This window comes from Prunus dulcis, chromosome 2 (genome assembly GCF_902201215.1).
Source record: "Prunus dulcis chromosome 2, ALMONDv2, whole genome shotgun sequence".
Taxonomy (NCBI): Eukaryota; Viridiplantae; Streptophyta; class Magnoliopsida; order Rosales; family Rosaceae; genus Prunus; species Prunus dulcis.
In genome coordinates this window covers 6,492,612-6,514,984 of record NC_047651.1, presented here as the reverse complement: position 1 = coordinate 6,514,984, position 22,373 = coordinate 6,492,612, and the positions used below count along the sequence as shown (strand labels likewise).

At 37.0% G+C, this 22,373-nt stretch overlaps 1 protein-coding gene and 1 long non-coding RNA gene across 6 annotated transcripts; one reads left to right on the top strand and one right to left on the bottom strand.

The window, feature by feature from the left end:
* The first annotated feature begins 2,691 nt into the window (after positions 1-2,691).
* On the top strand, positions 2,692-6,857 carry LOC117617400. 4 transcript variants are annotated; one of them, XR_004584337.1, is made up of 6 exons: positions 2,692-3,020; positions 3,636-3,746; positions 3,826-3,881; positions 5,480-5,862; positions 5,997-6,282; positions 6,803-6,857. It is a non-coding gene; the product is annotated as an uncharacterized LOC117617400 (long non-coding RNA). The 4 variants fall into 4 exon arrangements; XR_004584335.1 differs by lacking the exon at positions 6,803-6,857 and having other exon boundaries at positions 5,997-6,392; XR_004584338.1 differs by lacking the exon at positions 6,803-6,857 and having other exon boundaries at positions 5,480-5,866; positions 5,997-6,392.
* A 4,188-nt stretch (positions 6,858-11,045) lies between these two features.
* Positions 11,046-13,586, bottom strand: LOC117617397 (disease resistance protein RUN1-like). 2 transcript variants are annotated; one of them, XM_034346751.1, is made up of 3 exons: positions 12,856-13,586; positions 11,831-12,101; positions 11,547-11,625 (listed from the first exon to the last, which is right to left on the bottom strand). In XM_034346751.1, the coding sequence occupies exons 1-3, from the start codon at positions 13,350-13,352 to the stop codon at positions 11,608-11,610; spliced, it is 786 nt and encodes a 261-aa protein (XP_034202642.1). In that variant the 5' UTR covers positions 13,353-13,586; the 3' UTR covers positions 11,547-11,607. The 2 variants fall into 2 exon arrangements, with proteins under 2 accessions (XP_034202641.1, XP_034202642.1); XM_034346750.1 differs by having other exon boundaries at positions 11,046-12,101.
* Positions 13,587-22,373: the final 8,787 nt, after the last annotated feature.

Below are 22,373 nucleotides of genomic sequence, written 5' to 3'. Positions count from 1 at the left end.
GGAACGTCCAACAAACTCCATCAAGCATTATGTCTAATCTTTCTATGCATACCAAGTCTTCAGCACCGAGCATGGGCGCATGCCGAACATGCCCAGAACAGGCTGGGCCCCTATTACTTTCAGTGAAGAGGAGCGTGGCGTCATCTTTCCCCATGATGACCTGCTGATCATTTAGGCAGACATCTCCAACTTCAATGTTGGGCGTATCTTGGTCGACACCGGTAGCTCAGTCAGTGTCATGTTTGCAAAAGCCTTCAACTAACTTTAGGTCCCTAACCACCTGCTTGATCGAAGCATCACGCCTTTTGTAAGCTTTTCTGGTGATGTTGTCCAACTCATTGGAAGCATTCACCTCCCTACCTCAATTGGTTCAGCACCCCAACGGGTCACGGTTACCACTCACTTCCTAATCATCGATTGTCCCACAGACTACAACATCATCCTTGGCATAAATGAAGGTCTTCATATCCACACACATGCTGATGCTGAAATTCCCTACTCTTCAGGGCACGGGCACTGTGCGAGGTGACCAACTTGGCTCCCGAAGTTGTTATGCTTCGGCGGTCAAATCCACCAATAGGCCCCCTCGACGTGAAGCTTTTTCGGTGATCACAGCTCCACTTCCTCCTCGCACTGGCATTGAACAACCTAAGGAACCTATGGAAGAATCTTTTGATTTTGAGCAAGATAATGATGACGAACTAGCTCAACTCGAAAATGAAGAATTGTTTGAATATGATACTGAAACTAGCTCAGTGGAGAGGTTGGTGATGAGGGTGGATTTGGAACAGGGGGTGGCAATGGGTGATTGCGCATGCAGTGGCTTTGTAGTGTTAGGTTGGGGAGGCTTTAGTTAAAACCAGCCAAAAGGTTTGGTTAAAAGCGTTAAGGGAAAAAGAAGAAGAAAAGAAACACATGTTGTTTTTTAGACAACAGGGGAACATTTAATATCCTTAGTTTTTATTTTTATTTTTAAAAGATAGGGGTCAATTGAAAATTAGGTACAAGTTCAAGGAACAAATCGCCAGTCTAGCCTAGAGAAAAATAAAATGCAGTAATAAAAAACAAAATCGAGGCAAAATACAATAACCAACAATGTATATTACCATTTTTTAATCAAAACCTTAGAGCATCTCCAACAGCTTCTTCAACCTCAGTCATTAAAGCTGCAACCACTTTCTCTTTCTTCAAGACTAGTAAGTTGACTCTGGCTCTTCAAACGTTTAATTTTACTTTGGAAAAACAAAATCTACCTTAAAAATGTTAAAAACATGCATTTTTTATTTTTCATATAATAAATACATAGACATTTTTCACATGTTTTCATATTTTTTATTCTTTTCCATGATATTACATCAATTGAATTGAAGAGTCTGTCGGAGCAAAAATTATTCAAATAGCAAATAAGACTTTTCAAATTGCCACTTAGATCAACAAACTTCATTTTGACAAATTTTATTTGCTTACATGCTCTTTATACAATATACAAATTGTAATAATTGACTTCAAAATGAATAACATTATTAGGATTTCTTTCAATTCCAGTTTTATTTTTATCCAACTTGCCCCACTTTTCATGTAACTTCTATCCCCTTTCTGACATGACACTCACATAAAGTGTGAGCAATTTGTTCTGTGAAACTTTATGCTTCCACGAATCTCCCTCCAAAATCTGGACATCCGGATTGTTCTTGAAATTAGAGATGATAATTTCGGGCATGACTCGTTATACGATTCGAAACCCGCAAGAGAATTTAGCGGGTTCAACCCGCATGATTAAAATTTGGGTCATTTTCAGGTCAACCTGCTATGACCTGTTTAATAAACTGGTGAGTTTTGGGTCAACCTGCAAACCTGCTAAAATACCTATGTAACCCATTTAACTAAATGGGTCATGGCGAGTCAACCGCTAAAATACATATGTAACCTGCCAACCCACTAAAATACCCATGTAACCCGCCAACCCGCTAAAATACCCGTGTAACCCGCCAACCCACTAACCCGTTTATTTGTTTATTCTTCATCTTTCTAATTTTTTATAATGTCTTTTAGTTGATACCACTTAGCGGGTCAACCCGACACGACCCGAAACCCGCACGAGAACTTAACGAGTCAACTCGTGCATGCACATTTATTAAACGGGTTGGATTTAAATCAAGCATTCATGACACGTATATAATCTTAACACAGCACGACCCATTGTCAGCCCTACTTGAAATCCTAGGACACTCATTCATCTGAAAAAGGGAAGAAATCCTAGGGCAATGTTTCCCAGTCGTCAGATTAATCTACCCGCTAGATGCACAACTGTACAGATTTTATTTTATTTTTTAATAAAAAAAACCGCAATGATTAACTGTACATTACTGGCGGCGGTGGTGGAGCATAGAAAGTGCTCCCACCAAATCCAATAAACCACCTCTCTCTCTCTCTCTCTCTCTCTCTCTGTTTATCAATTTACCTATCTGGGATTTGTTTTTTTGTTTTTTTTCCCCTATCTGCAGAAAGAGCTCTCCATCTTCTTATTCTTCTCCTTAAGCATTTTCCCATTTTCCCAAAGCAACCAGAGGTTAGACAGAGAGTCTGAGAAATTAAAAGAGGTGCTCAGTGCTCTGAGTCGGTTGAAAATTAAATACCCAGAAAAAAGAGATAGGTAAAAACCATTAATCTGGATATTACTTTGTAAAAGCTTTCTTCTTCTTCTAGCTTTTCTCTTATTTTTCTGTTTTGGTGACATAACCAAAGGCCAGAGCTGCTTCATCTTCATTTGTTGGCATTTGCCTTGTTCTTTTTTTAGTAATGCCGTTTTCACTGTGACTGGTTTAGTGATGCCGCCAAAAAATTCTTGAATGGCTGATGCCTGATAGGGCAATGAAGCCTTTCAGCATTTCCGAAGATCAGACAAAGGCAGCGGTCAAAGAACTTCTGAAAGTCTATGCAAACAGCTTGGGAGTTTATTATTGATGAAAATTAGACTTTTGCTGGACTTTGTTCTGGACCAGAAGCCAGAGGGGGAAAAGGTTTGTTTTTACCTTATTTTTTCTTCTTCTTCATGTTTTAATAAGATTTTGCTTTTTAATTTTTTATTAATTATTTTAGTGTTTTGTTTATTCATTGCTTTTCAAGATTTTGTTTTTATTTATTTTTCATATATTATATATGTCATAGAAGAGAAATATTGGAATATCTATTTAAATATATATTTTTTATTTTGTTATACTTACTGGGCATCCTTATTTGCCCTTTAAAATGGAAAAGGAGCTTTGATCCATGAATCAAAGGTGAGCATTTCTTGCTGTATTATGTATAATAATAGTCTCTATGCCCCATATTTCTGTTTATTATTATTACAAATTATGGGTGGGTTGTTTGTTCTATGTCTTGTAATTACTTATTATCTATCTTTTGCCCTAGAATTGGTTTTCATTTTCTGTTTAGGTCCTTCTAGGCTATGAGCTTCTTATCCTGTGTTATGTTTTTCATCTTTTGCCCAAAATATTCTTTATGAGGTAAGTAAAAGTTGTGTGTATTTCTCTCCTCCTCTGTTTCATGGTTCATCAAATGTAGTTTTCCTTCCTTTTTTATATTTGGAAAATTATTAATTTTTGATCTGTTTTTTTGTGCTGAAATTTCAGTTGATCTGAAAATTATTAATCTATGATGGTGCATCATCCTCAGCCTCCAATAACCACAAAAAACGGAAGCCCAGACTTGGCAGATCCCTCTGTCGTTGTCTTTGTGTTAAGGTATACATTTACTAGGGGTTTAATTTCAGAATTTCGATTGCCTCTTTTGATTTTTGTTTTGTTTAATTAATTTCGGCAGGCCCTGCAAAGTACCGATTTCAGCTGAGATTGGAGAAAGATTGGCTTGCTATGAAGGTTAGTAATCAATGGGGCTGTGTATCATTAATGATGTTTAGTGGTTGTGAAATATATATATAGCTGTATTTTTCAGTTCATAGTTTTGCTAAATGTGGTTGAGAAAAAAAATTGCACACCTCAATGTTGAGATTGCTTCGTTAAAAGTTGTTTGTCTTAATATAGTTGATTACCATATGTTTATATATATTTCCCATGGCATCTGATTTTTCATATGATTTGATTATCTATTAGATTATTTCTTTTTCTTTTTTTTTTGGTGGGGTGTTGGGGTTTAAAGAACACACAAAAGGACCTGCAGTTTTTAAGCTATCCATGGTCCATCTTGATTCCTTTTTTTCCTTATTGTATAAAAGGAAATAGAATTAAAAAAATCTATGTTCAAAATTATCCATGATCTATCTACCTCATATCAGCTGAGTTTGGGTTGAAGACAGAACCATGCTAAAATCATGCCTTTTCTCTGCTTGTGTGTTCCTGCATTATCTTTGTTATCATGCTTGATTGTTTTCTGTGGACTTTGATTCTTCTTTGTTACCATGCTAGAAACTACTTGGAGATGTCACTGAAAAAAGTAAATGAACTCAGCTTGAAAGTGATAGAGGGCTTCATTACCAATGCTGCTTCCAAATTGTTTGAGCAAGAAATACGTGAAGTGGCGAGTTTATGGATTAGGAATGGGTGTTCCTGATGAATCCAGTTATGGTTAAAAGTTTTGAGTCTGAAAACATGAATCTAAAACAGATTTATATTTGTTTTCTGCATTTGGTTTGTTTTCCTAATTGGGTATTTCGGCTTCTAGTATGGGTTTCTCTGGTTCTCATAATTTTTGGTTATTTCGTTTGCTCTCTCCTAGCCCTGTATGCTAGTAAAAATTATTCCTTAGTGCTGCAATTTTCTATGAATTGCATGATTTTCCAAAGAGGAATCATATCCTATAAAAAGGGAAAGAAAAAAAGAGAGGAATAAAAGTTTGTTGAGATGTGTGTGTGTGTGTGTGTGTGCCTGCGCATATGTACATATATATATATAGAGAGAGAGAGAGAGAGAGAGAGAGAGAGAGAGAGAGAGGTGCATGTTTTTGATCCCCTGCACGAGTTTGTCATTGTTCTTTGTTTTCATTGGTTATTTAAGTAACAAATAAGTAACAGCATTCAACCCAAAATTACTTTTGCGATTTCTATGTCATATTTATATCTTGCTTTATGTGTGTGCTCAAATTATCTGTTCCTTCAATTTTTGCTTTGCCAATGGTTCTGCAAATTCAGCCTGTCACCCCAGCCTACCCCTTGTTGGTTGCTTGACTGTCAAAGCTTTGCTTAGTTCTAGATTCCCTTTGTACTGAAATAGGGAGCTAAATGTATGGTTCTTTCTGAAGCCTATGTATGTATTTATATGGCGAAGCTTATATTGAGTGATGAAGTAATGATTTATTCATAGGAGAATCAAGAATGAGCTTAGTTAATTTGAATAAGATTCCCCTGAAACGTGTCCAGAGGCCTGCTATATTTAATTTGGTTTTCTTCTTTCTCCTTTTATCTTGTGTAGAAGATAATTAAAATGGGTATGAAAACATTCATCTCGCTCCTTTCTGGCAGGTAGAAATGAGAAAGAATGACATGCTTTGCTGCCATGGCCCCTCAAGAGAAGAATTTTCAATATCAAGATGGATGAGTGATATTCTTTCCTGTTCCTAAATTTATAATATGTTTGGTTCATATTATGGTTTACCAACTTGGTGTAGAGTCGGTTGACTGTAGTTGTGTAGATGTAGCTAGTAATATCAGCTAGCATTTGTGAACCATCATGATTAAACTATTGTTCAATTGCATAGGTTATAGAATTTGTATGGTTTTTTCTAATTAGCTGACCCAAATTATGATATAGTAATGTATGGTTTTGCAGTACAATATCAAATATTACTGTGTGGTTGGAATTGAGCACATTGAGAGGCAGTTCTTGGCCAGTATGTAACTTCTCTGTAAGTAAGGCCAGATATCCCTTAATGAAATGGTTTTCATTTTCTGTTTAGGTCAAGCTATGAATTTATCCTGTAGTATGGTGTATTGAGAAAAATGCATGCCTCTCTTTCTTTCCTTTTAATCTTTGTTTCAGGGATAGGCCTTGGGTATCATTTAGACGCTAACCAAACAGAAGAAGAAGAAGAAGGAAGGACGAAGAAGGAAGAAGGAAGAAGGAAGAAGGAAGAGAATGAGAGAGTCACAAATGTAGACGAAGTCATGGTTTTTGCTCTGTGGTTCTGGCTATGGCTCAGAGAGAGAGACTTTGTGAGAACCTGTGAGACCGTTTGGGGCTCTTTGGTTTTATCGGATAGGAGAGCTGGGCTTTGAGCTTCTCGTCTACACAAGAGGACAGGTCCAATCTTGGCTGTTGACTGATGGTAGGAATTAGGAAATGCTCTGCCATCCATTAAAATAGTATTAATGGGTTTTGGGTAATGATATGTTTGGGTGACAAAAAGCCGTACAGCCTAAAAAAATATAAAGAATCAGAAAAAGAAATATCAATTTTGAATGAAGCTGTACAGCCTAATGATAAATGGATGAATTTTCAATTTTCAATTTTTTTTTATATAAAAAATATTATTTTAATCGTCGTATCAGTGCCGTACCCGTATCTTATTTTTTGGAGATTTGCCATATCAACGTATCGTATCGTATCGCCGTATTCGTATCCGTATCCGTGCAACATAGCATATAACTAACACACCTGTTTTTCTTTCTTACAAAATATTCTATACGATGTAAGTAAAAGTTGTGTGTATTTCTCTCCTCCTCTATTTCATGGTTATCAAATGTAGTTTTCCTTCCTCTATATTTAGAAAATTATTAATTTTTGATCTTCTTTTTTGTGCTGAAATTTCAATTGATCTGTTTGTTGATTGTTGCCTTTTTCTGCAGTGTTCTGGGTTTAATATGGAATATTGGAGATTTTAAAACATTTCATTTATTCATCAACTTGAGGTAACCATAGAGCTGTAAAATGGATCTAATGAAATTCAATTTGCAAATTATGTCCTTGAGCATGCTCCATGTTTTAAGCAAATGACAGTTTTTCATTCACCTCAGCAGTCTACTGCTATAAGGAAGATAAAGAAAAACATGATGGCTTCCAGTGCCAAAGTTGTATTTCTGAAGGATCAAAAAGGAGGAACATGAAAGTGAAGGAGGACAAAGGGTGGTCATATACAAGATAAAGGGCAGGGGAGGCCAAAGAGGAGATCTTTGTTTATGAACCCAACTTAATTAGCCATTTGGATTTCTCCGACTTGCCTGCCAGCATTTGGATTTGTTTCCTTCTAATTCCTTTAGAAAATCTATGATGGTGCATCTTCTACTGACTTAATCACAGGCATGACAATTCCAATGCTTAGAATATCTTTAATAACATTTTTCAGTACTTAACACCGACAGAATTGATTTTGCAGTTTAAATGCACGTTCCTCATTCATTAGTGGTTTCGGTTATGGCTGTGCATTTCCTGCATTACTGGTTTTGTTATGTCTTATGTTGCTCTTATGCTGTTGTGCTTGGTGATGTTCTAATTGGATGCTTTTGGTTACCTCTCTTGCCTCTCGCTGTATCTCAAACCCAATGTCCTAATCATCGATCTTCTCCACACACACACACACACACATATATCCTACATATGCATGTAAGAGAAGTCTCAAATTTTATTTTAATGTTGCAGTTCTGTGCTTATCTTTCGTTGTAAGAAGTTGGGTTGTATCTTTTAATTACAGTTTCTTTAACTAGTTTTGGATCTTTCATTGTCCTATTAGTTTCTATCTACATACTCTTGCTCATGGTTTCTTTAACTAAGTTTGGATAATATTTTGTTTTGTTTTGTTTTTGCATTACCTTGCCTTTTTTTTTTTCGCAACTCAAAATGAGACCAATTAAGGATGGAAAAACAGAGCTCCTTGAAAATGAATGGCTGATTGAGATGCGAGTGAATTGATAAGCTTTGATCTCAAAGACCTTGCTACTGCTGCTAAAAAGCTTGTGAACCATGTCATCTATCTTGGCAGCTGAATCTTGGACTTTGTTGGTGTGAAAATATATGAAGAATAGGGTTTGTATTGAGTGAGTGAAACAGTATACAGAGGCTTGTGTTTTATACAAGTAAAAGAAAGCTATTCTAGGAAAACAGAGAAGCTATTCTGGTAAACAGAACCTATTTATGCTGATTACAATTCGATCCTACAACTACTCCTAATTAGATCATAATCAGATCATTGACTATTTTGTTTCCTTTTACAGTTGGAGGTATATTATTGCACAACGTTAGTTTAACACGACTTATTATAGATTATTGGACAATGTTGGGGTTTAATTTCAGAATTTCGATTGCCTCTTTTGATTTCTGTTTTGTTTAATTAATTTCGGCAGGCCCGGCGAAGTATCGATTTCAGCTGAGATTGGACAAAGATTGGCTTGCTATGAAGGTTAGTAATCAACGGGGCTGTGTATCATTCATGATATTTAGTGGTTGTGAAATATATATATATACACTTATATTAGCTGTGTTTATAAGTTCATAGTTTTGCTAAATGAGGTTGAGGAAAAAAATTGCACACCTCTATGTTGACATTGCTTCATTAAAAGTTATTTGTCTTAATATAGTTGATTACCACATGTTTATATATATTTCCTATGGCATCTGATTTGATTATCTATTAGATTATTTCTTGGGGGGTTTTAAAGAACACACAAATGGACCTGCAGTTTTTAAGCTATCCATGGTCCATCTTGATTCCTTCGTTTCCTCATTGTATAAAAGGAAATATAAATGAAAAAAATCTATGTTCAGAAGTATCCATGATCTATCTACCTCGTAACAGCTGAGGTTGGGTTGAAGACAGAACCATGCTAAAATCATGCCTTTCTCTACTTGTGTGTTCCTGCATTATCTTTGTTTTGTTTTCTGTGGACTTGGATTCTTCTTTGTTACCATGCTAGAAACTACTTGGAGATGTCACTGAAAAAAGTAAATGAACTCGGCTTGAAAGTGATAGAGGGCTTCAGTACCAATGCTGTTTCCAAATGGTTTGAGCAAGAAATACATGAAGTGGTGAGTTTATGGACTAGGAATGGGTGTTCTTGATGAATCCAGTTATGATTAAAAAGTTTTGAGTCTGAAAACATGAATCTAAAGCAGATTTATATTTGTTTTCCTAATTGGGTATTTCAGCTTCTAGTATGGGTTTCTCTGGTTCTCATAATTTTTGGTTATTTCGTCTGCTCTCTCCTTGCCCTGTATAGTGAAAACTATTCCTTAGTGCTGCAATCATATCCTATAAAAAAGGAAAGAAAAAAGAGGAAGTATATCGGTCTTTCCATCTTGAGGGACATGTTAATAGGGGAAGAAAAGTTTGTTGAGATGTGTATGTATATGCGCCCGCATATGTACAATAGACAGATAGAGAGGTGCATGTTTTTATCCCCTGCACAAGTTTGTCATTGTTCTTTGTTTTCATTGGTATTTTAAGTAACAAATAATTAACTGCATTCAACCCAAAATTACTTTTGCAATATCTATGTCATATTTATATCTTGCTTATGCGTGTGCTCAAATTATCCGTTCCTTCAATTTTTCCTTTGCCCAATAGTTATTGAAATTCAGCCCACTTGCCCCACCCTACCCCTTGTTGGTTGCTTAACTGTCAAAGCTTGCTTAGTGCTAGATTCCCTTTGTACTGAAACAGGGAGCTAATTGTATGGCTCTTTCTGAAGCCTATGTATGTATTTATTTGATGAAGCTTATATTGAGTTATGAACTAATGATTTATTCATAGGAGAATCAAGAATGAGTTTAGTTAATTTGAATAAGATTCCCCTTAAACGCGTCCAGAGGCCTGCTGTATTTAATTTGGTGCTTCTAGTTCTGCCCATGAAACAAAGCTCAAATGGGCCAATTATGGATCCCTGCAACATAATTTTTTGTATTTAACTACCTTTCTGATCACTTAATCTGAATTTTGGGTCACTTGATCTGAATTTTGGATCACTTGAAATCTTATACAACATTTTTACCTTCCCAATAGTTTAAGAAGACAGTCCAAAGGCAAAAACTCCACGATTCTGAAGTGAATGCAGCAGTTGAACACCTTTAAATCAAGAAGTGTTGTCTCACTTTTTACTTGTTTATAAACGTGGTTATTTTATTTAGAATCTGAAGGATGTAAGAAAGATAAATAGAACATTTAAGGCGAAAAGTAGACAAGAGAAAGAGGGGAACCATATACGAATATCTAAACATTAGCAAGAGAGGGAGAGAAAGGTACTTCATCTGATGTACCCAGAGCTCTTGTTTCTTTTGACACGTGTTTAGAATCTACAATACGACAGAACATACTAGGGTTATTAGTGGGAGGAGTCCTTACTAAGTTGCAAAAGTGAGAACACGAACAAACTGAAGCATGGAAACCATGTGATGTGATTCAGAAAATATCCTTCAAGCAAAAGAAAAAGCGATTGGCGAGTGTCTGGGAGATGCGCAAGACGTGACAAGGACTGACCAAGCTGAGCATGAAGAGAGGTTGCCTTTTGAGTTTTTTGTTTTCAGATTGCAGACTTTTACTTTCCCAGTTAGAAGATATTTCTATTCATTTTGTCTTTAGAGAAACTAATCGGATAGCGCATTGCATAGCCTGTTTGGCTATTTCCTTATCAGAAACATCATCATGGTTTCAGGACCCCCTGTTGCTATGATCATGCTTTGGTGGAGGACAGTCTGTAATCCTATTTTGCTATCAATGAAATCGCTAATTCTCAAAAATAAAGAAACAAATAGAAATTATTTAAATCTGTCAAATACTAAATATTAAATTTGATGTGGCAATTTGACATATAATAGAGTTTTTCACGTTCCATTTAACATTTTGGTTGGAGTTATCAAGACCAAATTAGTTGCATAAATACAATTCAGTCCAAGTTACTACGGGTTGTAAAATTAAAGGCCCAATACCATTTGTCAAACACTGGACTCATCGGGCCATTATTCAATACAGAAAATTGGTCTGAATGCGCAATTGTAGGTAAATCTTATGATGTGACAATGCAATTGACCAATTTGAAATGTTGTCACTTTGTTTTCATGGACACCAGTTTTACTTCGCAAGGATGAACATCCACTCCACAATCACAAACAAATAGCTACTAATTTAACACAGTCAAAAATCCACTTACATAAATGCCCAAAATAGAAAAAAAAAGCCATTTTGTTCTTTTAATACACACCTCAAATATTCATAGTTCAAAGCAAATTGTGAACAAGTGTTCCAACAATGTCCTAATGTTGTGAAGCTCCAACTGACACTCTTCTCCACTTGCTCTTGTAATCCACTATCTTTGTCCTCTTCTTAGAAAACTATGCAAGACACCCAAATAATTCTCTTATATCCACACTTACTTCATGTACATCAATAAGTTTTCTGCTGGATTTTCCTTCAGTCTATCCAACGCACTTGACCATTCTTTTATGCTTCGACCAAAAAGGAACGAACCCAAACCTTTAAGAGCTAATGGAAGACCATTAGCAAATTCTACAACATTCTTTGATAGCTCAAGAAACTCTTCTCCAACCACATCCTTCTTGAAGGCTTTCGAACTGAAGAGCTTAAAAGCTTCCTCGTCCGTTAACGGCTCAACCTCGTATACTTTATCCACTCCAAATGTGCTCAGCAGACGTTCATCTCTTGATGTTATGATGATCCTACTACCTAAACCAAAACAACTACGATCACACAATGCTGCCAATTGTTCTAACTGATCCACGTCATCAAGAACGATCAGAACCATTTTAGTGTGTAGTCTCTCCCTTAGTACATTTATTCCCATTTCAACATTCCATATATTTACATTTCTTTTCAGCAAGTCTGAAAGAAGTTGCTTTTGTAAATGAGTTGGACCTTGTTTGAAAGTTACCTCTCTAATATCGGCAAGAAAGCTGCAAGCTTCAAACCTAGCACGGATGCTGTCAAAAACAACTCGTGCAATAGTTGTTTTACCTATACCCTTAATCCCTGAAATCCCTATTATCTGAGCATCATCCGGCCGTGTCTCTAAGTCCAAGAATGAGAGAAACCCTTTCACGCGAGAATCTACCCCAACTAAATCCTTGGATACACTTGAGATCGATTCATTTAGTTCATTGAAAATCCATTCGACAATAGTTTGAATAACTCTGGATTCGTATCTGTAAATAAACAAATAAATGATTAATAAGCTGGCATATCACCATCTAAACCAATACGCCATTTTTGGTGAGGTGCCTTCAACATTTCTAGACCAAAAAGACAACAACATTTCTAACATGTACTTATCTCAGAATGTCAGAAAGAGATCATGAATAAGTACCCTGAAGGTAAAATGAATCATGACATACTTATCTTATGCTGGCATTGACATTCTTTGAAACGGTATGGGGATGCAGTCATATAGAACGATTAACGAATAAATTTATGGATCAACTTGAGAACAAGAAACTTAAAAAGACATTGGTTAAGAATGTATATAGAAGTAGAGAAAAGAAGCATTTCGCACCAATGCAAACATTAGGAAAACAAAAGAAGAAAAAGATCAACCTGGAACTTCAAGAAAACATTAAAGCAAAAATAGGGCAATATGCAACTTTAAGGCACACTTGAAGCAAGCAAGCTTCTATTTTTTCATCATCTTTCAAGAGTTATTTGGGCCATCTTTCATACTATTAATCAAAATTTGGGACTTTTCTCAACCTAGAGAATTTCAGATTTGTGGTCCTTAAATTTTGATGCTTGTCTAATCCATTTATCAGGTACTTGTGCTGCATCAACTGGTATCATAGTAAGCATTGTTCTTGTCTAGTCGCAGACGAGGAAGGAAGAAAATAAATTTATTTTCTTTGGCAGAGTGAGAAAATAAAACAAAGTATATGGACTTGAATGCTAGAAGAAGAATAGTAGCTTTACCCGTCTTGCAAATTCCATCCGTTGAGATTACCTACTGTATTAAGTGCCGCTCTCCACCTGTACACCTTCCCCATATTGTCCTTGAAGACTTGTTCATGCTCCGAGAAGGCTTCCGCAAAGCTCCCCTTTTGTCTTAGTACCTCAGATGGTTCCACGTCATAGAAGATTGGGAGTATTGTCTGCCCCATCGATTTTGTGCATTCAACAGCCTTTGCAAGCGCATCCAAGCACCATGTTGAACTGGCGTAATTTTGTGAAAGAACAAGAATTACATATCTTGATTCTTCAACTGCTTTCAAGATGGCTTCTTCCCTCCCCCTTTCCAATTCATCGTCATCTCCAATTGTGAATATTCCCCTCTGATTCAAAGCAGCATACAGATGGTCTTTAAATTTTCTGCAGCTGTCATTGCGTCTGCAACTGAGGAAGACATCGTACTTCCATCCAGAGGTTGAAGAAGAAGAAGAGAGAAGATTAGAGGAACTTTCCGTGGTCATTGGATAGTGAAATACAAAAAGATGTATTCAAGATCTGAGAACGGTCATGACTCTTGATTGTATCGAGTTCTTGAGAAGCTTGGGTTGGATTGGGTTACCAAAATGTCCCTGCAATTTCTAGCTTCCCTTCTGTTCTGTTCTTTTCCTGTTTTCTCTTTGGGTCGAAAACCATTATTTTATTTTATTTTGCCAAAGTTCCATTATTGTTATTATTATTTTTTGTCAAAATTAGGAGGAGGTGGGGAACTCACACATGGCTATCGTAGAGACTTGAATTCAGATGCATACCTTAAAGAAAACCATTATTTTGACTTGGTCAGATTGTGCAATAGTAATATCTTGTACTAAGACCTTTTTGGTGTTTTCACAAAATTTCTGGACATTCTAAAAATTTTTCAAATTATTTTCAAAAAACATCTTTTATTAATTTTTCACCTAAAAATTGTTGATGTGTTCAAAATATTTCTCCAAATGACAATGTTTATCTCAGAGATTAAATTGCACATACACCTCTACGATCTAATCGTTGAAGTTAACTTTGTCATTTGAAGATACCTTTTTTAATGAAACCATCAATTTTTTTGACCCAAAATTAAAGAAAGGGATTTGTGAAAATAACTTGAATCCTCAAGAGTTGTTAGTGTCCAAAACCTGAGGGGATTTTGTAAAACACTACAAACCTTATTGGGTGTTAGTGTAATTAACTCTATCTTGTAGGTAGATTATTATACACATTTTAATATGCTATTTGGCTTATTGAAATTGAAGTTTTAAGTATTTTATAAATGTGTTGATCTATATAATTGGAGCCTTTATTAATAGGGTTTGAGTATGGAGTTGTAAAGGTTTTACAAATGTGTATAAACTTGAAAATGACCCTATAATTTGAGGGGTTTTATATACTAATAAGTGTTGGGTGCACCTGAGAAGATGGGTTGTATGATTTGATCCGATGATGGATAGGTGGGTGGGTGGTAAGATGATAAAGGACAAAAACCAATTAAAACAACCAATTTCCACAATTCCTTCACAAATCTCACAAAATCAATTAAACACAACCAATTTAATCAACATATAAATAAGTAAATGATGCTTAAAAATATAGGCCTATTAGAGTGCATGACTTAAAATCCAAGCTTGAGTTAAACAAAATTTTGAAAAGAAACTTTTATTTAAAAATAATAATAAATTAACGTGTCATCATGTTAGTGTATCACGACTCACGTCATTCTTTTTTTGAATAGTAAGGATCACACGAATTGTGGGAACATGAATTTTGGCAACCAATCAGAAGGTGACACGTGAAAAAAGGAACATTCTTTAGGTCAAATAATTGTGCTAATTACATCCTATTTAATTAACAAATTTTCGTGATTTAAGATTGGAATATATCTCCCTAAATTAAGAATTTGATTTTCACCAAATCTCCTTGATATTATCTTGTCATCTCATTTAAGGAAAAGAATAATTCCCATCAATAGGGAATTATTGATGTGAATTATTCTCCAAAAACCCTACCAAAGATGGAGACTCTATATAAAAATGGCATCTCACCAAACATGAGGTAATTTTGAAACCCTAGCAAAACTCTCTCATGACTCCGCGTCGTCACCCCCCTTCCCAACGCTACACCTCCTCCTCTCACATAGAGGAAAGCTCAATCCTTTCAATTAAATCTACATCTCATTAAGACCATTTTACTGACTTAGGTGTGGGAGCAAATATTCAGGCTTCTAATCACAAGGCACCACATAGATAAGAGGAATATCTCCTAGGTCAATAATCGGCACCATTTATTTGGGGGATTATTTAGGCCAAAATTGAGAGATATTATGACAGGACCGGCCCTGAATTCCTTGGAATCCGTGACGTATCCTGTGATATTTCCGATATCCACCAGATGTCGGGCCCACTTACTAACAATAACCTCTTTTCCAAATCAAGGGAAAGAGGGTCAAGACTTTCTGCCGGAATTTCGGCAAAGTCTCCTCTGAAAAATGGACTTTTTCAAAAAAATTTAACCTATCAAACACATTAAAATAATCCAAACAACAGCAAGCACAATATAAAAACATGTAATTTATATAATAGACCTCTGATGTTACATTCAACCCTAACATGGGCGATAATAGAGCAATTCTAAAGGAATCCAATTTACAAACGAAACGAAGTTCAACGGAAATAAAAACAGTCCTACAGAAATTCAGGGCTGGGAATTCGGGTCTCTGCTCAGCCACTTGACTCAGCTCAAACTACTGACTGGGAGGCGTAAACAGAAAATTGTGAGTGAATAAAAACAAAGTTTTCACATAGTTAAAAACAATATACTAACCCCACCATTTAGAAAACAATGCTAAAAATATGCATTCGAAATCGATATAAATGTAGCTAAGTCAAAATCAAGGTGAAATCCATATCTCGTAATGGTATACTAATACCTAACCCACTCAAAACCTTTCCCTTTTTCCCCAAACTACTCTCACCCAAAACGTGTTCCTGTTGGTACGACGAGTGAGGAAGGATTCTCATCCAAGTGGCGGTGTTAGGTGGATCAACATTGATCAGGCAATGGTGAGAAGATGCTTAGCCCAAGGGCTGAAGAAGAGCAAGCGGGTCCAGTTCATTCCCATAAGTTGAAACACACCAGAGGGGAAAAAAACAGGTAGAGGAGAAGGTGGACTTCATTCCCTTACGTCTGGCCGACCAGTAGGAAAAATAAACATCCACTCCCCAATAACGATAAAAGAGTTAAGACCAAGACATGAGAATCCGCCCGAAGGCCTCTCCTAAAGAAGGTTAGAAGTGTGAAGAGAATGTTGAACTGGTACTTCTTGATCTTGACAAGCTAGAGAGAAAAAAGCGAATCAGCTCACACTTAAGCCTAGAAGAGAAGATGGAGCTGACCATCTTCCTCTAGAAGCAGATCTCATTCCTAACAATCGACCAGACTAGAAAGGAAAGGGGATAGCTACCCCAATAGCAATCAAAGAGTCTGGACCAAATCGAGGGAATTCGTCCGAAGGTCTCTCCTGAATAAGGAAGGAAGGCCGAAAAGGACTTTGAACTTGTGCCCTTTGACCCTGTCAAGTCAGAAAGAAAAGTGCGGACCGGCTGGCGCCTAAGCCCAAAAGAGAAGGTGGAATTCGCTACATTCCTCAAGAACAACAAAGACGTGTTCGCATGGTCACTATCTGACATGTATGGAATTGACACGCGAATCATCAGTCACCGACTATATGTTAATCCAGCCAATAAGCCAGTGACACAGAAGAGACGCAACTTCGCTCTCGAGCGAGTTGCCATCATTGAAACAAATTCATCTTGAGATCTACCGACAAGTGCATACCATTCTTCAAAACGTTGAAGAAATGATAAAGAGACAAGTAGGACAAGAATGTGAACTTTTCAAAACTTGAAGACCTAGCTCACTTCACATCCCCTACTCTCAAAGCCCGTCCCAGGCGAATATTTGTTCATCTACCTGGTGGTGTCTAACTCAGCAGTCAACTCAGCTATTATATGAGAAAAGCTAAAGGCACAACATCCTGTATTCTACATGTCAAAAGCCCTCATAGATGTCGTGACTTGCTATTCAAAAATAGAGAGGCTAATTTTTTCCCTTGTAGTTTACGCGAGAAAGTTAAGACTATACTACCAAGCTCACCGAATAATCACCATGATAGAATTTCCTTTAAGATCGATTCTTCACAGCCTCGACGCTTCTTAGGCCATCGAACTTAGTTAGTACGTCTTCCTCTATCTGCCAAAGACTGCTATAAAAGGCCAGGCTTTAGCAGATTTTGTTGTAGAGTTTACTCCAATATCCGAAGGAGAGAAGCTTGTCGTAAAAAATAAGGAAAGTTCTAGAGCAGATGACACCTCCTCTGCTGATCCAGACCAACCCAAACACAGAGCATCAAATATGAGGGAGCTGGAACAGACATGTCACCCAGATGGAACTTTATTGGAACAAGCCATCATAATGGGCGTTCCAGCTTCTAACAATGAAGTAGAATACGAGGCCATCACACTGGAAAACTGGCCATCTACTCAGACTCTTAGTTGATCACAAATCAAGCTTCATGCGAGTACATGGCAAAACACCCGAGAATGATCCAATACCTCGACAAAGTCCAAGTGCTTTGGAAGGAATTCCCAACTTTCAAATTCCTCGGGCAGAGAATACTCATGCATATGCATTAGCAAGCTTAGGATCAGCGCTGGACACCTAGTTTAGATGGTTCATCTCAGTCGAGCACCTTGACTGGCCAAGCATCGAAGAAATAAAACAAGTAGACTCAATGCAGATTGATGAGGACCCTAGTTGGCAAGACCCCATCGTCGACTACTTGGAAAATAGAAATATGCCAAAGGACAAGTCTAAAACTAGGAAGGTCCAGCAGAAAGCCGTGAGATACTACATGCAAGATAACAAGCTCAATTTGTAGAACACACCACGTCCATCATCTCACATGCATAAAGTACCCTCAAACACTTTAGGTACTCTGCAAAATTAACGATAACGAGTGCAACAACCACTCTGGGAGTAGATCACTCGCCCAAAAGCTCTAAGCATATGCTACTTTTGGCATACCATGCGCTACAACTCTACAGAGTATGTCTAAAGATATGAACGATGTTCCTAGCTTACTTGTCGGAGTTCCCCAAAAACCATCAACACCATTCTCTCATCTTCATCTCTTTCTCTCTCTCTCTCTCTCTCTCTCTCTCTCTCTCTCTCAGGCACCAGCACTAGCCTTCACACTGACTGAGATCCATGGGATTTACTCGGCGATTGGATCCAAGCTTGACGACACTACATTGTGTTATGAAGTCGTTGTTGATCAAGAACTCAGTTGATTTGATGGACATGGGGAGCAGGAGGAGGAGCATCCTCATAGCACTAGCCTTCACACTGACTGAGATCCATGGGATTTACTCGGCGATTGGATCCAAGCTTGACGACACTACAGTGTGTTATGAAGTCGTTGTTGATCAAGAACTCAGTTGATTTGATGGACATGGGGAGCAGGAGGAGGAGCATCCTCAATTTTGATCTCAATAAGTGACTGATGATGATGATGTTAATGGTGAAGCCAGTGTGTTGAATCGGAATGGGGATGATGGTGATTACATGGACTTGAATTGAGTGGCTGAGCATGAGCACAGAATGCAATGGAATTTTTTAATTTTTTTTTCCTGAAAACACACGAGATTGTTAAGTCCCCTCCTGTTGTACAGGATTAACTAACACCTTCTAAGGAAGCTTTTTCAGTGGGACCCGCATTAGTAATCCCTGCTTAGAACTAGAATCAGGTGAACCAAACATGGGCCTAATTTTAATCTAATCCAATCTAGGCATGGAGGTGTACCTAACGAGGCCTATAGGAACTCTATGTGGTACTAAGTCATTCATATATCTTACCATGCAATGTATAAAGTGTACAATATTGTTGTAAATCATTATAAATAAATGATTATGGTGTATTTAATATTCTTTCATTAATTACTATATTTTCTATACTCGCAGTCTTTGTCAGGTCGATATTTAATCAATTTAAATAAAGTAAATCCATCATGCAATGCATTTCGTTATTATTATTATTTTTATTATTTTTTGGGTGACAAAGTACTAGATAATAAATAAACATCCTCCAAAGTTTTAAGAAATTTTTTCAAGTTTTTCATACAATTTTCGTAGTTTTTATTTAATTTTTTTCAATATCAATAATTTCCTGAAGTTCTGATATTTTTAAACCGCCGATATTTCTGAAACAATCGATATTTTAAACATTGCTCTCGATATTTACACATACCCTGACTCCTGCCTAAAGCAATTTATTGACTATTACCAAAAAAACAAAAAACAAAAAACAAAAAACAAAAAAAGTGTTGTAAATAATCAAGTGTGGAGCCCACATGTTGGAAGGGGGCCCACATGTTGGAAGAAAGTTTTTCCTATTAAATGTTAGAAAGACAGACGGAAATGATGAATCGATTACAGAGGTTTTTCCTCTGTTTCCTCCATCTCTTTTCTCTCATCAATTTCTCTCCAGTTTTATAACACGTTATCAGCACGAATTCGCTTTAACAATACCAGCTGAATTCTCTGATGAAACCCAGTCAAACAAACACAAAGAAAAACACAGCCATCTTCACCAGAAGACCCATACCCGACTGGAAACCCAACTTCCTCTTCCCAAAAACCCGATTTTTCGTTCCAGAGCGGATTTGGGTTGCTCAGACTCAAAGCCAAGGCCGCAATCAACGATGGGGTCATGGTGGCCGAGCACAAAGTCATTAGCTGAACAGCATGTTCGAGACGCTGCCGTTTTGGAGATTGCCAAGATGTCCATCCGCTCCATCATGCAGTCGAGTTAATGGAAGAGGATGGAGGTGTTGCCAGCAAACTCTTGTTGGCTACTCTCTTTGCGAGCATCATGCAGTCGAGTTAATGGAAGAGGATGGAGGTGTTGCCAGCAAACTCTTGTTGGCTACTCTTTTTGCGAGCATCACTTGGGCAAGGGAAGGTTGAGGAGCATGACCAGCGTCAGAAGCCGGTCTATGGCAACGACGACGACAAGTACTACTACTACTACAAGTACTGCGTCCATCAAGAAGGAGTCGCCATGGAAAGAAGACACCAAAGCTGCTGTGCTTCTAGATGAACATGGTATTGATGAAGCTGAAAAAGATGACCACTTTGGCCTCCTCTGGTACTAAAGATGATGATGATGATGATCAGTGTTCATCCAAAAACAACAACAATAATAGCATGGACTTGCAACTTGCAAGTGGGCCGTGAGTTTGCTTTCCAAAATGGCAAGTGCAAACAAAAACAAAAATTAGCTGGCCTGTCTGTCGAATAAACAAAAATTATTTCACTGATTGACAGCCACCCACTTGGTCTCTTGGTTTTGGAATCTTCACGTGCACTTCGGTCGGGGTAAATATGACTTCTACTTTATAAAATAATTTAATATAATATTATATTATTTAATTGTGGTGTTGATATGAACCCACAAATAATTGTCTTTACTTTATTCATTCCGCAAATATTTTATTTACTGTATGGTGTAGGTTTATTACCCATACGACAGTATTTATTTACAGGGTGGTGCGGGTTTATCGTCCACGCCTTTACTGTTATTTAAATGTATGGAGCAAAATTAGTGCCCATACAAGCACATTTACTTTATCGTAAATTTACTGTTATTTAACTGTATGGAGCAGAATTAGTGCCCATACAAGCACATTTACTTTATCATAAATTTACTTTAAAGGGTGGTGCGGGTTTATCGTCCACGCCTTTACTGTCATTTAAATGTATGGAGCAGAATTAGTGCCCATACAAGCACGTTTACTTTACCGCACATTTAAAGTATGGTGCGGGATTAACGTCCATACAACAATTTAATTTATGAATTTACTTTACCGCATATTTAAAGTATGGTGCGGGATTAACGTCCATACAAGTAATTTATTTACCAGTAAATTTATTTTATGGATTAATTGTGTTGTATGATGAGTTTTTACAGTATACAGATCAGGACCAGAAGTTCCTTGATCCTCATCATACAATTACATCAGGACTTGAAGATCCTTGATGATGATATTGATATGAGAGCTGGCAGTCTCTCCGGTACTATACATGTAAATAAGAGATCGGACTTGAAGATCCTTGATCCTTGACATGTAAATAAGGACCTAGAGTTCCTTGATGATGCAACAGTACCGTATTGATTAAAAGTGCCGTACACATGAATAATAACTGTACTGGCAAATGTACTGCACATATGAATAGATATGTATTCATGACTTGATGAATAGTACTATTCACATGAATAGTGACGTATGCATAAATATTAACCATTTTGGGTAAACCGTCACTATATACAAAAAGGAACCTGCAGTTCCTTAAACTCATGGATGAGCAATTAAATGAGATGCCAGAAGTTCCTCAAAATATGGACAATTATGTAAGGGCTTGAAGTCCCGAAATATGTACAGAAAATTGTAAAAATGTCCATACCATGAGAATATGTGATTTTGGCCTGAAGTTCAAAATTTAACAGTGTTGAGAACCTGAAGTTCCAACAATTAAATGGACAACCTTGAGGTATTATTGCAAATTGTGGTACACCACATATTTCTTTGGCATAAGAAAATGATGAATTTAATAAAGTTCGATTTTGTTATAATCGACACCTCAAGGAAGAAATATATTTTGTGAATCAGGTTGTTAAGAATACACCGTGAAATGGATAATATCAGTATAAAAATCAAATGATGAATTGAGGCTCCCCACATATTTTGTTACATCTCGGCCGGAAGCCCATGGATCCAAATATATGAGAGATCCTAAAACTTGAAGTTGTGGGTATATAGTAGTTAATGTTCTTTACTACTATATTGAGATATTATCGTGGCTTTTACTCAATTCATATTTCATGTCCATTTGAAAATGGCGAATAAATTATGAGTTTGGGTTTAACCCAGACCAAAAATTATGGGCTCACATGCATGGAAATATGAGAGATTTGATGTGGTTATTTGAACCTATAAGGCACAAGGTTCCAGACCGTCATTTTGAAAAGACGTAAAAACCACATATGCAAGTTTAAGAACGTGCGCAATTATTATAACAGGAAATGAGCATACAACAGATAGATTTTTTCACCTGCAATGAAGGTGCAGGCCCTGTAAAATCTATAAAATTACATTATGTTTTGGAAGCCTCTGAAGGAAGAGGACGGCGCCTCTTAAGCTTAGCCATGAGCCTCTCATGGTCTCCCAAAATTCTTTCATTTGAGACCTGCAGCATGTCTAGCTTTCTCTGTGTATCAACAGAGTACGAACTCACCAGTTTCAACAAGGAATTATTCTCTCCTTTAAGTTTCTCAACCTCTTTTTGAGACTCATGAAGCATTCTTTGAAGAGAATAATTTTCAGTTGTCAGCTTCTGAACCTCGTTTGCTCTAACACGCAAACGATCAGCCATGTTAGAAACAGAAGCAGCAC

What these genes read in the sequence shown, in the direction of transcription:
- LOC117617397 (XM_034346750.1), bottom strand. Translation starts at nt 13,352, where the DNA reads ATGACCACGGAAAGTTCCTCTAATCTTCTCTCTTCTTCTTCTTCAACC. An exon ending in GGATGGAATTTGCAAGACGG is followed by an intron (nt 12,102 to 12,855) that starts GTAAAGCTACTA and finishes GTTTATTTACAG; the next exon opens with ATACGAATCCAGAGTTATTC.